This window comes from Salvelinus namaycush, chromosome 14 (genome assembly GCF_016432855.1).
Source record: "Salvelinus namaycush isolate Seneca chromosome 14, SaNama_1.0, whole genome shotgun sequence".
In the NCBI taxonomy this organism is placed as follows: Eukaryota; Metazoa; Chordata; class Actinopteri; order Salmoniformes; family Salmonidae; genus Salvelinus; species Salvelinus namaycush.
This window is the reverse complement of record NC_052320.1, coordinates 25680744-25695784: the sequence shown is the minus strand read 5'-3', so window position 1 is coordinate 25695784 and position 15041 is coordinate 25680744. Positions and strand designations below refer to the sequence as shown.

Genomic DNA, 15041 nt, shown 5'->3' with positions numbered 1-15041 from the left:
CAAAGACTAGAAAGTCCCAATTACCTTAAGTAAACACTTGAAAACAGTTCCACAAAAAGCCCAAGACAGCGTAGTAGAGTAGTGGGGAAGGGGAAATGGAAGAAGATGAGAAAATATATAATTAATTCTAATCCCAATCTCATGTTAAATCATTGAAAGTAATTCAACATTGGTAACTGTGTGGCACCAAATGGCTTTGTACTTAGAAGTGTTTGTATGCATCCCTAAGAACTACTACGTCAGTGTTTCTCAATCTCCAGTCTGTGGGCCTGTATCGGTTCTGTGGGATGTTGCTTACTGGTCCCTGGTCCCAGATGGTTAACTGGCACTAATTTAGTAACCGCTACATTGGTAGTTGTTTTACAAGTGGTCCATCAAGGAGGAAAAATAAAAGCTTGCTCTGACACAAGATGAGGGACCATAGTTTGCCACTAGGGAATCATTATTACAATGTATTTAATTTACCTGATACAAAGCATCCTGTAAAATAACAACAAAGTGTCAACATCTCCTTTACATATCACACTGCATTTTTCACAAAGTAGGGGCATCAGACCTGGGTTCAAATAGTATTTTAAACCTTTCAAATACTTTAGCATGCTTGACTGATTCTGCTTAGTGCGATGGATCCAATGAAATAGTCCCAAAATCGCAAACACCACCCATCTGGCACTCCAGACAGGCTGAAGTAAATGCTAAAAGTTTTTGTATTAAGTACTATTTGAATCCAGGTTTGTGAATGTCCCTTCTCAATCCTGTCCCAGCTTTCCACCATACCTGTGGCTCTCTCGGAGTGCTTCTTTCCCCTTCCTCCAGGAGATCATCCCGTGTGGAGACATCTTAGGCCTGCACTCAATCAGCACGTCACCCCCCTGCCTGGCCAGGGTCTGAGGCTTCAGCATGTTCTGGGAGAAATCTGGGGCTACAGCTATGAGAGAGTGATTAAGAGATGGAGAGACATATATCAATTGGCTAAAATAGAGGGATTGAAAGAAGAGAGAGAGAAATCAAGAGAGAGCATCCCTCAGAACATGTAGGTCACCATATCTATTAGTTAGGTCAGCTAACCACACGTCCTCCATAGACACCACACACACACACACACACACACACACACACACTTGGAGCGGGCATCTTTAAAAAGACATTAATTTAAGAAAGATGCTTCATAGTTTTAGAACGCCTTGCAGTTTTCCTTGCTGGGGTGTAATACATCAAGCATTCAGCCGTGGGGCTTTGACAAAAAAGAAAAGATGTAAAACGAGGGGAGGCTTTGTAGCCGCTCCTTTAGGCTTTAATTACTAACACTCCGACGTCTGGATCTGTTTTGTATGCATATCGACTCAGCAGAGCGCTCTTCAAAGCCAACACGCTGCCGAGCGACGATGACAGCGCTGAGAACTGTGCAATGCGCTTTGCAATTATTTCCTGCCACAGTGTTTAAGAAAAAAAAATACAAAAAAATGTCACTTCCTCCCTTTAACCCTTCGCCTATACAATAGGGCTAAACTGAAATGTTTCTTACAGAAGAAATATGAAAAGTATATGCATAAGCATGGTAGTAATTGAAAGGGAACAGTTTGGAGGTTATGGGAAAATTATTCGACCATAGGTGAGGACACAACAGTTTACCTGGCACAAGACATTTAAAGGCAATGTTACCGCGTTTGCGGAGATTGCATCCACGGTAAACGCTGCATATGTCGGCTTAATCGGAAATTACCTTTAAGGCCTAGATTCAATCAGTTCCAGCTCTAACCTGCTATAACCAACAACTGTATAGTAGTTTCATTGTTTTTGTTTAGACAAAGTCAGAGGTGTATAGTAACGGCGTTGGAGTTGTCGAATTGCTGAGCGGCTGCTCTTGTCATCATTGTCATGAAACCACACCAGTCCTTAAATCACACCCGTGTTAGATGTTCAGAAAGAGAAAGTGTAGGTTACATAGAAATAATGACACTCAAAATGAAAATCATTAAACAAAATAATAAGGATTTACAGTATATCAGCCTAATCGAGGTATAGATTACAACACACATTCCAGTGTTCGAACTTGTAAACAAGGCTGCATGGGATTATTACGAATGCGACTCGGCGCATCCTGCCAATGTTCACGATAGGTATAACACCGGGAGCCGCTTGCTAATTTGACAGCTCCAACGCAGTTACAACTCCAACATCGCCTAAATAAAAACAATGAAACTTCTATGCAACTGTTGGTTATCGCAGGTTAAGGCAGAACTGGTTGAATCCAGCCCTAAATGTCAACCACACTACAACACAGATCTTCCACGTTACGGATTGAATCGACCCTGTGGGTTCCTCCAGGATTTAGACTATGGGAGGATACATGTTGTTGGATTCGACATTTTGAACATTGAGATATTAAATAAATGATAGGAAAGAAGCATAGAATCCAAGGAGAAAGAGACTGGGCCTCTGTAGAAAGACAGATAGCTGTGGAATGTGTTGGAATGTGTTGGGGGACGGGAGCAGAGCAACGGTTGATACAGGGGAGACAGATGGACATCTGTGGACTAGGGGAAGGAGGGGTTGAGGTCAGGAGGTGAGGTCAGTTCCCCTTAAGGGAGTAATCAGGGTTTAGTATCTGGTTACCTTCTTCCTGTTGAACCATAAGATGTAAGGATTGGAGAGAGAAGGAGGAGTGTCCTAAAGTGGGATGTATATAACTGTGATGGTGAGAAATGTTTTGCTGTCTGCATACAGCTGTACAGAACCTTTGGGAAGAATTAAACTTGGTTAAAGCTTCTCTAGTGTCCGTGAGTTATTTACTCTGAAAAATAAGAACCTAACAAGGTATAGCATGCAGTATGGCCTTAAGTGGCTTCAACACTATTAAATTGCAAACCTTGCTAGTGACCATAGCTACTGAAGAGAGCTAGTTATGCAGCTGAATGACGATGACAATGACAACAATGATGATGATAATGGCATGCTGAATCTTACCTATAACTCGGAGTTCAGTGTTGGTGAAGACCCGACCATGTTTATTCTCTGCAACACACTGGTACATCCCAATATCGGCCAGCTTCAAGCTGCTGATGGTCAGGACTCCGTTGTTCACTTGCACTCTGTCCTGAAAAAGAGACACCTGGTTTTCCATCTGAAAGTCAGAGAGAGAGCTATTGTACTCATAGTATGACAGGATGCCTTCAACAGGTTCAAACTAATGAGAGAAAAACTATGTAGGGCAGGTTACTAACACATGGCTCGGACACCAATGTATACTCCACAAGACATGCCACCAAAGGTCTCTTCACAATCTCCAAGTCAAGAATAGACTATGGGAGGCACACAGTACTACATAGAGTCATGACTACATGGAACTCTATTCCACATCAGATAAAAGTAGAATCAGAATAAAAGAAACAGATAGAAATACACCTTATGGAACAGCGTGATGAGACACACACACAGGTACAGACACACACACACACACACAACCGCTAGCACACGCACTCTAAACACATATACCGTACACATGGAGTTTGTATTGTAGATATGTGATAGTAGAGTAATGGCCTGAGGGCACACACTTAATGTGTTGTGAAAAAATGTATGAAATGTAATGTAATATTTTACATTGTATATAACTGCCTTAATGTTGCTGGACACCAGGAAGAGCAGCTGCTGCTGGGAATCCTTAATAAATACAAATACTTGGTGACATTTTAAGGTTTGGTGTTCAAATGAAAGATGCTCCCACACACTGTGTTTGCAAAGTATAATTTATATTTATTGCTTCTCTATACTGTATACTTTAGGTTTGGTAACATTTTGTTTGAGGCCCTTTGATGAAAGGCTGAACCAAATTAAGTGTTACCTCACGACTTAAAAATGGCAAATAACGAACTGATGATTTATGAAACAGCAAATTATAAGCAGTTTATGGGCACAAAATAAGGGCTGTGTGTGGACACTTTTAATAATATTCCATGGAAACGGGTGTATTCCGTTGGAAGACCTGATCTAATTTCAGCTGTAGCCACTATTTCTCCTCGTCAGGGGGGTGGTAATTAAAATACTGCTAATTTTCTGGGGTCCTAATAGGCCCATAGGGGATTATTCTAACCCCCTCTGCTAAAAATGTTCCTGAAACCTCATCAAATGATAGTTTAAATGAACAGTCCCTGTGGAATTAATCAGGAACATAATAGACTTGCTAAATCTGGGATGACCGTCTTATTCAGAAGAGCTGTTTGTTATGCAGGATCAAAAATAATATTGAGTTGATAAGACGCACGCGTGAATGCAAGTACAGAAACACACACACACACACACACACACACACACACACACACACACACACACACACACACACACACACACACACACACACACACACACACACACACACACACACACACACACACACACACAAACAGAAAGTGGATGACATCCGCTTCTTTCCTCCTCTATTCTCTCTTTGACCTTTATGAGAATTGCCACTGCTTCCTACGCCCCTTTTATAGTCGTGTCAATTTAGTCGGGCTACACTCATTGTTCTTGCCCTTGATCTTCTCCATTGAGTGCAGCCGGTCTTTTAATGTCATTGAGAGAGCAGTTCCGGAGGGACCGTCCTGCACTCTGTCTGTTGTCTGAAAGCATTACTGCTCTGCCTCTTGAAAATACAAGGCTGTCCCTTACCATCAGTGAGTGACCCTGCTGAGGGGCCCTTATGAGTCTCAGTCATGCGATGGGCGAGTGGCTGACTCAGTGTTAGAGGCTGCGAGAGGGGGCAGTGCATGCAGCACTTGGGATGGCAAAAAGCGTGAGTCTCTGTATCTCTACCAGTGCGTGTGTGTGTGTGTGTGTGTGTGTGTGTGTGTGTGTGTGTGTGTGTGTGTGTGTGTGTGTGTGTGTGTGTGTGTGTGTAGGGGTTGAGCCTCACCATTCGGTGCCCAGCATTGTCCACTTGAACAATGTTAGATGAGTTTCTGCCTGGATTATAGCTCTTAGCAGAGAAAATAAATGGAGGCATACATCTGCTTTATGGGCGTCATTAATTAAGCTTGACTATTCTCTGATTTTAGCAGTATTTTACGATGCTAGTTGAAAGGCCATTTGAGCACCTCATGTCGTATGAAATGGATTTAACGATCCCATCACTGACACTGCTAGGTGAGCAGACACAAAAAACAGCAATGATTCCAAAGTCATGTTTGTGACTTTAGAGGGCATTTGTAAAAATCGTAACACCTCGAGATGCACTCATTAATTTGTCCAGGGCTAGCTGTTGAGTGGGGAAATATGTGCATGAGAAGGTCCTCGTTTCACGAGGTGACATTTAAGTTACAGCCCTACTCAACGCCATCTACTTCCCTTGGCGTCTAGCCAAAATTAGGAACAGTCGGAGCAAAAAGACAGACTGGGCCGGACAGATCCATTGTAATGAGGAATAACAAATGGCACCTTTCCCCTTCCTTTCCTCCAGAAGAGGCTATAAGGACACTCCTGACCTGTAAAACGACTAACCAAAATCTGAAACTGAGCCTTACCTTAACCCTAACCTTAACCAAACCCTTAACCCTAACCCAATTTTAACTAACTCGTTTTGCAGATCACGAGTGTCCGTGTAGCCTTTTCCCTTTCCTCCCCTCTCCCACTACACCGCTGACCTTTGAGTTTGGGAAATTGATTAAATGCTGCCGCGGTTGACGGTGGCATTTAGAAAATGGTAACACCCCAGCTCATTAACACAGCCACATGTATGAAAAGTGAGGTACCTTTCCTCCGCCGACCGATATTTGGAATAGAATATGTGATTTGAAAGTCAATAAACGCTGAGGTACACCGATATACTAACAAGTGTTTTATGTGGTCCGGGATGTGTGGTGACTAACACTTGACCTTCGAATGACCCTCTCAATTGCACCCAACAATTGCACATTTGAGACTGCTCACCACCTTTGAGATACCAAACTAAGTCTACTTTAACATCAAAGTAACTTGATTCTTAAATCAACTAAATGGACACCTGTTGACTTGTAAAAAAAAGTGTTTCACTGTTTAACACAGTGGAAGGTTCATTACGCAATTCCAACACTGACATTATAAGTGTCTGTGATTCACGGGATTTATCACAATAACAAACTATGCCAAATGCATGAATGTGAAATCTACTCAGTGTGATAAGGCTTCTCGTTTCCTTTCCCTGAGGAGAAGTGGCTTAATGGTAAAAACTCGAAAGAGCAGATAGGAGAGATTGAAAAACAGATTACTGTGGTGCTCAGTGTTTGACGCAAGGAGAAAATTGCATCACTTTGGCTCATTCGCAAAACAAACTCACCCTGTTGCACAGACATGTGGGCCTTTTTCAATTGTATGCTAAGATTCTGCAAGCTCTTCCAAATAAAATGACTATGCTATGTTCTTCCACCCATAAACAGTCATGTCATTGCTCACCATATTAGCAATGTCCTTTCTCACAAAGCAACAATATGGTCAAGTATTTGGATGAAACATTTTGCATTATGTATGAGTAAACACTTTGATTTACATTGGTCATGTCCCAGGTTCGTAGACTATAGAATTACAATTAATAAGTCTGATAGGCTTTGTCTGTTCTAGTAATTTGAGTAATTGGGTAACACCTCTTATGAATACCCTCTTCATAATGCATTAAAAGCACATTTATAATGCCTTATGAGGTATGCAAAATGCTTTATAATGCACACCATAGGTGCAACTAGCTGCTCACATTCTAATTCAACATTTTTTTTAAAAGTTAGGTCACATTGTGGTATTACCTAGTGATAGTTTATCAAAAACCTGTACTGCAATAAAACAATTTTTGTTAAAGAAGTGAGACTGGCTTCCCTCCAACTCTCACAGGAAAACACTCACCACCATCGTGTCCAGAGGCTCGCCGTTTTTCAGCCATCGGTACGAGGACTTCGGCTTGGCACTGGCCTTGCACTCCCACACCAGGGTGTCATCGATTGGCTTCTGAGCATCCTGAGGCTCCTCGATCAGGTGAGGGGGAGCTGCAAGGTCCACAGTATACTCAATGAATTAACATTGCCGGGATTCTGGATGGTGGTTAATATTGAAAATGGGTTACAGTTGTGAACATAAATCAATTAATCAACCAAGCAGGCAATTAGTTAATTAATAAAGCAACCAACCGAGCAATTCATTAATCAACTTCCCATTAACCCAAATCTGACCCCAAAAGAAGCAAAAAAACAAAAACAACAGCAATAAGAGGTTCTATAACAGAGCCCATATTCAGCTCTTTTGTCACAACAATTTTTAATGAAAAGCTTACAGATTTGTGATTGGCTTAGGTTAGTTCATATTGACTCGACACATTATTGTGAATTACTGCTAAGTGAAGTGGATGTGAGTCTAAGGCAGCAGCATTAATGACGCTATAGGATGCCCCCATTTTCTCATTTGAAATAAAATCTATTGGAAAATGGTGGTGCATTTAAAATGGTGGTTCTTGTGTCACATAAATTACTACTGCCTTATCTTCCAGCCTGGCCTCAAAGATATATGAAGCATACTATACATATTGTTGTGCACCTCCAAGACATATGATATGTACTAATGGTCTCTAGACTCTAGTTACTTTAGACATAAATGTACTGTAAGTAGTGATGTTGGTCGGGGAGGATGGGTGGGCCTACATCGCAACCGTCTAGCAATTCAAAGGTTGCGTGTTTGAGTCATGTCAAACTCTCAAACTCTTTTCCTAACCTTAACTTAATTCTCCTAACCTTTTACGTAAATTCTTCTAACCTTTGTCGTTATTTCACCTTACCATAAATTCTCCCTGTAATTGTCCTTTGTAACTGTCCTTTGTTATGACGCAACAAGCAACCTTGTCTCAGAGAAATATGTATAATACTATATGTCCTCCAAAAAGTAATATATGTTACTTCATACAATTCATATGCTATTTTACGACCGGGAAAGACATATGATTCAATACGTTATTTAAATCATATGATATTGTATGACCGCTATTCCATTCATAATATGACCTAACGTAATGTAACATATCATACTAAATGAAGAGATGAAATCATACGTACCAAATCATACGAAGCCCTGACTCCAGGTTGTATCTTCCACAAGGATAGGGGCAGATTCATGGCCTTTGAGTTAACACATAAATACTGTACGCTGGCCAGGGGTCAAGGACACCTATTTGGTGTTTTTTTGTGCGTTTGTGTGTGCATGCAAGCAAGTTTGTAAACTAAGTTTCTGTTGTTTTATTTAGTAGATAACATACTGTTAGTATCCTGTGATAAACCTGAGAAAACAGACAACGACAAGAGTACTGTACCATGTCTACACAGGTTAACTTTTTATGCGCTACTAAGTTGAATCTATTATTGGAAGACTGTTCTGTACATACTCCTGAGTGATTGATATACAGTATATTGTGTTGAATCATGATAGCTGTCATATTGTCATGTTGTACTCGTCTTTCTTGCACTAACACTTGCATTTGTATTTTCTTACTAGCACTGATTTTGCTGATACTGTAGAAGTTTTATTGAAGAACGTTTTTACTCGCAATGCCTATGTGTTGTCTTACCTACCTTAGTTGATTGCACTGACTGTAAGTCACTCTGGATAAGAGCATTTGCTAAATTACCAAAATGTAAATGAAAATGTAATGTGCATAAGGAATACCTCCAACACTTTTACACCTTTCCAACATGCTTATTGTAGTGAGACTTTTTGAAGCACTTCTCTGGAGGAGACTATACTCTTCAGAGATATGTCCAAAAACTTACAATAGCACTCAATCAATCACTTAGATCTGGACTTAGTTGTCAAGAAGGACTTGGGGTGTTTTATGTTGATGATTTATCTTTGTATTTCTTATCTCCTCTAACATAGGTTTGCTGAATTCATAGTCCAAAGTGAACGTTTCTTGACAACCCTATAAGGATGAAGAACTGTTTTGCAGCTTTTTGAAAGAAATTAATTTTAATTCCATTATTTAAAAACAACCTTTCCTCAACTGTATTTCTTTTACAAAAGCCTACAGTATGATGAATGTACTGGGAAGAATCCAAGTCCCAACCATTGGTGAATTGAAAATGCATTACTGTATGAAGAAAATACAAAATGACAACCTCCCCAAGAATTACAAATGAGACCACCAAAGAGTAGGTAATGGAAAGGAGACACAACTGTGAGGGTACTTTTTAAGTCAATTATATCCAAAAGCAGGCCTATTCATATGTCATCCAACCTGTGAAACAGGATCTTATTTAATACATTTAATGGAACTTTGAAGGGCAATTAAGAGCAAAATTGAAAGAGAGGGCCCCATATTGTTCCTGTGCCAGCAGCAGGGGATGTTGTGCTTCAAGTCCAGATCCCCCATATTGATTATCTTATTCCTCTATACAGCTGATGGATGCCCCACAAGCTCCTGTCTATGGGAGTTCAAAAGGAGATAACTGATTTTTATCAACTGGCAAGAGGCCAGTCAGTGTAGCTGGGAGAAAAAACAGACTAAAAGCTTACAAGGACAAACAAGCCTCCACAATGCACCACTCAGAGCCGGAGAAAGTATCAAGACCACGTCAGGTTTTTGTCAAAGTACAATATGTTTCTATCTACCCACAAGTACTGGAAAATGTATTATCATATTAAATACATCTCCTTTTGAATACAAATTGGTAATTCATGATTTTATAGCCCACCCCTCTGTAAAGCCTTGTGGGGATCCTTCACTAATGCATAAACAATAAAATAATAGGCAGAAATACTGTAAAACCTTCAGAGTGGCCATTAAAAGCTTTCTCAGTAAATGGGCCATAAGTCCAGTCTGAGTACTGAAAAATCACCTGGCCCTGAAGGGATATATAAATCTCTAAGGACTCACTACAGCCTCTGTTTAGCCTCTGGCACAGCTTGTCAAGAATGAAATATGATAAAAAACCTTAATTTACAACCCCATTCCACTATATGATGCAGTTATACAGCCAGTAAAGAAAAAAAGTGTTGAACATTCGTAACGTGCGGGATATGCACCCAGGTCTCCCACGGAAGCAACCAACATCTTAGACCATTAGACCAAGAGGAAATTCCCTCTCAGGCTGAGGGCAGACACTGGTTTTGAAGTTTGCAGGCGGGGCTACCTCATCATGTGATCATGACCGACTCATGTCCGCTACAGATTCACAACAAATATAACTGGGAAGACATTTTACCAAAAACTATTTGCAAACTTTTTTCATCAAGCTATTAAACTTAATACTGATAATTAATTACTTTTTCAGTGAATTCTTTACAGATATGTACTGTAATATGACTGGAACAATTGTGCAACATCATCACACTGTGGATGCTATTTGCTACCTCATGATCTACAACAGTAGGAGGCAAGAGGATCGGAGTCTAATATTTTACAAATCTCTGAGAAAGTGGGAACTCAACCTTGCTGCACCAGAATTTTCATAAAAATACCTCTTATGAAAAGATGGTTTCTGAAAGAGAAGGGAAATTAAGTTGTGTAATATGACTCCATTGTTTTTTCCCCCAGTTTATTTTCGTCATAACTCTACATAAAACCCCCAGTAACTCTTACCCACCATAGAAAGAGAGCTTTCCTTTAACCGAGTTCCTCCCTTTGGAGTTTTCGGCAACACATTCGTACAGGCCTGCATCTTCCGGCTGGAAGTAGGGGATCTCGAGCACTCCGCTGGCTTTGTTCACGCCCACCTTTCGTCCAACTGCTACCCCATCCACTCTTCTCCAGCTAATGGTTGGAACTGGGCTATTTACACACAATAATAGAGAATACGGTGTACAAACCTGAATGTATCTGTTTTTGTACATGTGTTTATTTAACCAGCCAGTCGGCGTTGGACTTAAAATAGTTCATTGGCTGGAAGGATCCTTTGGAATGTGATTTGATGATAATACAACAAATTGAGGAAGGAGGCGCCGGTCTTTGAGAGGAGAAACCAGCCAGTAAATGAACTCTTCCCTGTCCAATGCTGTCTTGTCAATTAAATAAACACTGCTCTATAAATATCATCACACAGTGTGCTCAAGGCTTAACATCTGGTTGATTTTGTTTTGTGACTAGTGTGATGGAGCACAGCATGTCTGCTTAGCAGTATAGCTTCCTCCCCATCTGGGTACACTGTCCGTACAATGGCTCAAACCAGTGACCTCCGCCTCACAAACACACAACTGCCCACTTGACAACGTACTAGCAAGTTGTGCCAACAAAAACCTAGCAATTCCGCAGCACAAGTGGAGACATTTAAAGCTTTGGAATAGAGCTGGGCGATATGAACAAAAAGTAATATCATGATAAATTGGCCCATTTTGCTCAATAAAAATAAGTTTTTTTTTTAATGCACAGTTACTTTTCATTAGTGGCAGTGCTCTAGACTAACTTTTTCCAGTGTCATTAAGAAGTAAGGCAAGAAGTTAGCTATTTCATCTAACATGTTCAGGGAATCCATGATCGATATTATTATGTGCAACATTCCAAAATAGTATCCAGAATAATCAGATTTCATTTGGGCTATTTAGAGATTAATTTGACTAGATCTTCTATAACCTATGGCCTATAGCCTATATGCTATATAATTCACCACCTGAGGAAGTGGAAACTAAAAACACATTAGCTAAATTGCTAACTCTAAAAATGATATTCTTGCTAGATAGCCATGTAATTGATCTAACGGTAAATGTAATTTCCTACAAAAACGCCTCATTGGTAGGCTTATAGGCAGAGGTGTGGACTCGAGCCACATAACATAGACTACTCAAGTCGCACATTTGTTGACTTGAGACTCATCTTGATAGAAAAGAAAAGAACTTAAGACTTGACTTGGAGCCTCAACACTCAACTTGAGACTGATGACTTGAAAAACTGTTAACCAACACAGGTCAAGTGAGGCAGCGGATTGCTGAACAGTATGAGGCGCAATCGTCAAATTGTAGAGAGAGGATTTCCATTAACAAATATGCAGCTCCAAAAATGGTCTGCCGATCAAGAATATAAACTCTTTACTTTGCAATCTAACCAGTAATAGGGCATCAAGCCACAATTGCTAGCATAGGCCTTCTGGTCTTTTGGTAGGCTATGTCAAAAAGGTTAATGAACACTGCTGTTCAGAAACCAAAAAAATCGTCAGAAACGCTGTGTAGCCTAATCACTGAAAATAACCGATGTAAGCTAAATTGTTTTGATAAGAGGAAGTCTGTAATTTTCAGTTTATCGACCCAGCCCTACTGTGGAGTGAGTTTACATTATGATCTTAACTCTGTTATTCTAGTGTGATACAGATTAGGACCTACTTTCCCAGTGCAAAACACTCCAGTTTGACAGTGGAACTCTTGGCCACAGGTATGACGTCGGGAAGCTGGATTTCAATCTTTGGCTCATATTCACCCATTACACCTAAAGGAGTAGCAACAAACAGGTAACATACATAATACACATTTAATTAACAAATCATTCAAAAAGAGGCATTCCAGTTCAAGTGGGTGAGCTGCAATATTGGATAGTGTGTTTGTTTGTGGTTTGTTCGCTTATGTTATTTATTAACAAACCTCTTCACTGAAGAACACAGTAATGTAAAAAAGTATGATGTTACTGTTTGGAAATCGTTTGATGATACAGCATGTGTAATGTACACCAGTGGTACACTTTGAAAGCCCTACCATCAACACGTAGCACTAAAGGGGTGGGGGGGCCTTGAATGCTACTTTTGGTGACTGTGTTGGTCACCACACAGGTGTAGTTGCCCACGTCTGATGGCTCCACCATGGCAATGTACAGGTTACCCGTCTTTTGAGATACGAAGCGACGAGTGTCTTGCATCACAAAGGATGGGTACTCATTAAAGATCCAGGTGAAGGTGAGCTCTGTGGAAAGAAGGGGGAGTATAAATATATGAAGAGTTTCATTCCAAAACGCTATGTATCCATTTTCAGATACGTTGGTAAATTAGCTATTATTGTTCTGTTTCTTTTCACTATCTAATCATGGCACGGTGTTCAATTTGTTTAAAATCAATCACTTGATGATTTTTTTTGCTGCAAAATGCTATATATCTGCCTCACTCTCAGATATATAAGTAGTACTGCTAGGTTTTGCACAGTCAAATGTAGCACATCTAAAACATTTACAAATTATACATTTGTGACATAAATATGAAATAACACATTTAAATAATAATTCAATAGAGTAATATGAGATCTGTATGTAAAACATTTACATTTGACATTTTAGTCATTGAGCAGATGCTCTTATCCAGAGAGAATTACAGTAAGTGATTTCATCTTAAGATAGCTAGGTGAAACAACCACATATCACAGTCAAATATACAGGATACAAACTTTCCATTACAGCTAAACCAGTGGCGGTCAGTGCCGTTTAAGATTAGGGAGGACGTTTTTTTTATGAAGATGGCCTTATTTCTATTACAGCATTTTGGATGACTGGCTGTCATTCATATTGCACTCACCCAGCTCAATGTACAGTAACATCAATAGCTATTCAAATTTCCCTATACCCATCATGTGGATGCTACAACCTAGCCTATAAATGAAAGTTTATAACGTAGGTGCACAGGTAGAGAAACACATTGAAGTAATCAAGGTGACAGACCATTACATATTCAATACTGCTTTGCACACTCTTGCCTGCATCTAGCTGATCTAGGGTGTAATCATTTGTCCAAACTGTTGCAAAACAAATTCGGGTAGATCCATCCCTGTTTAATTTCGTTTGCTTCTGTTTAAGAAAAGTTTTGCAACAGAATTGGCGGAATGAATACACCCCTGATCATCCGCACACACAATTCACTTTCATAGCAGCCATACAAACAGCATCCTCACATCTACGCGCTCTCCTTTTCTCACAGTTTCCCTTCGCTTGAGGACTTCAGTGGACAACACAACAGCTGTCTGTGACCAGGCGAAAAAACCTCTCCAAGCCAAACCTTCATACCATAACCGCTACACACAGCCTACAATGTTGTCACCATATTAGCTAACATCCTAGTCAACATAGCTACTATAACTAACGCCTTAGTAAACCCCAATCCAATCCATGTGTACAATCACACAGTAGTACAGAAAGCCATTTAGCATTTACACTGTGAGAACCATGAGCTTCCTAGGTTTTGCATTGAAGTCAGTGTACCCAGAGGAGTACAGAAAATAGCTGTCCTCTGGCTACACCATGGTGCTTCCCTACAGAGTGCAGTTGTCACTACAAAACATTGTGTTTTAATCAGTTATTTGGTGACATGAGAATATTTTTAGTACAGTTTTATCTAAAAAGGATAACTTTTTTAATGTTTCACTATTTTTATTTGTATGAAATTCACTGAGTAGTATGGTCCTCGCCTTCCTCCTCTGAGGATCCTCCACTGAGTCAATGTTCTTCATAGGAGGTCCTGAAGGGCTGCAGTTCCACATGCTTTTTGAGTCCTGAGTAGATCTAGCTAGCGTCATAGTATACCCCTCAGGATAGTTTGCTCTGGACCAAGTTGTTTCCCTGTCCCAAAAGCAATCATTCCTGTTGGTAAAGCCTGTTTAATAGATGACTCTGCAGTGTAGTATTGGGAATAATTGTGAAACGAGTTGTGCTCTCATTGAATTAATGAGTGGAAGGGTATCAAATACATCAAACACATAGTTTCCATGTGTTTGATGCCATTACATTTGCTCCGTTCCAGACATTATTATGAGCCGTCCTCCCCTCAGAAGCCTCCTGTGATGTACAGGGATGAGTTCCATTGTAGTGATTGCTTGACTATTATTCTGAGAGTGGTATGTAAGTACGGCAAAAGTTAAAGTATGTAATTATTGCATTGACATTCATCAATAAACAATTGCATTGTTTATATTACACACCATGTATTCTGTACATACAATTGTTGACATAAGCACATTACTATTGATAAACCTTTTATGTAATGCTTATGATTGCATCCCAATACTATTACAGTAGGCCTACGCATTGAAATTTAGATATGTAGCTACTGTAGGTACCCACTAAACTGCATAGATAAATA

General features: G+C 40.0%; 1 protein-coding gene across 1 annotated transcript in view; it reads right to left on the bottom strand.

Annotated features, from left to right (window-relative positions):
• LOC120058912 (contactin-4-like) overlaps positions 1-15041 on the bottom strand; it is a 92453-nt gene that overhangs the window by 25809 nt on the left and 51603 nt on the right. The window contains exons 5-10 of the mRNA XM_039007661.1: positions 12679-12882; positions 12313-12415; positions 10587-10771; positions 6868-7007; positions 2968-3097; positions 778-928 (exon numbers count right to left, since the gene is read on the bottom strand). Of these exons, the coding sequence (XP_038863589.1) occupies positions 778-928; positions 2968-3097; positions 6868-7007; positions 10587-10771; positions 12313-12415; positions 12679-12882 (913 nt within the window). The remainder of the gene's footprint in view (positions 1-777; positions 929-2967; positions 3098-6867; positions 7008-10586; positions 10772-12312; positions 12416-12678; positions 12883-15041) is intronic.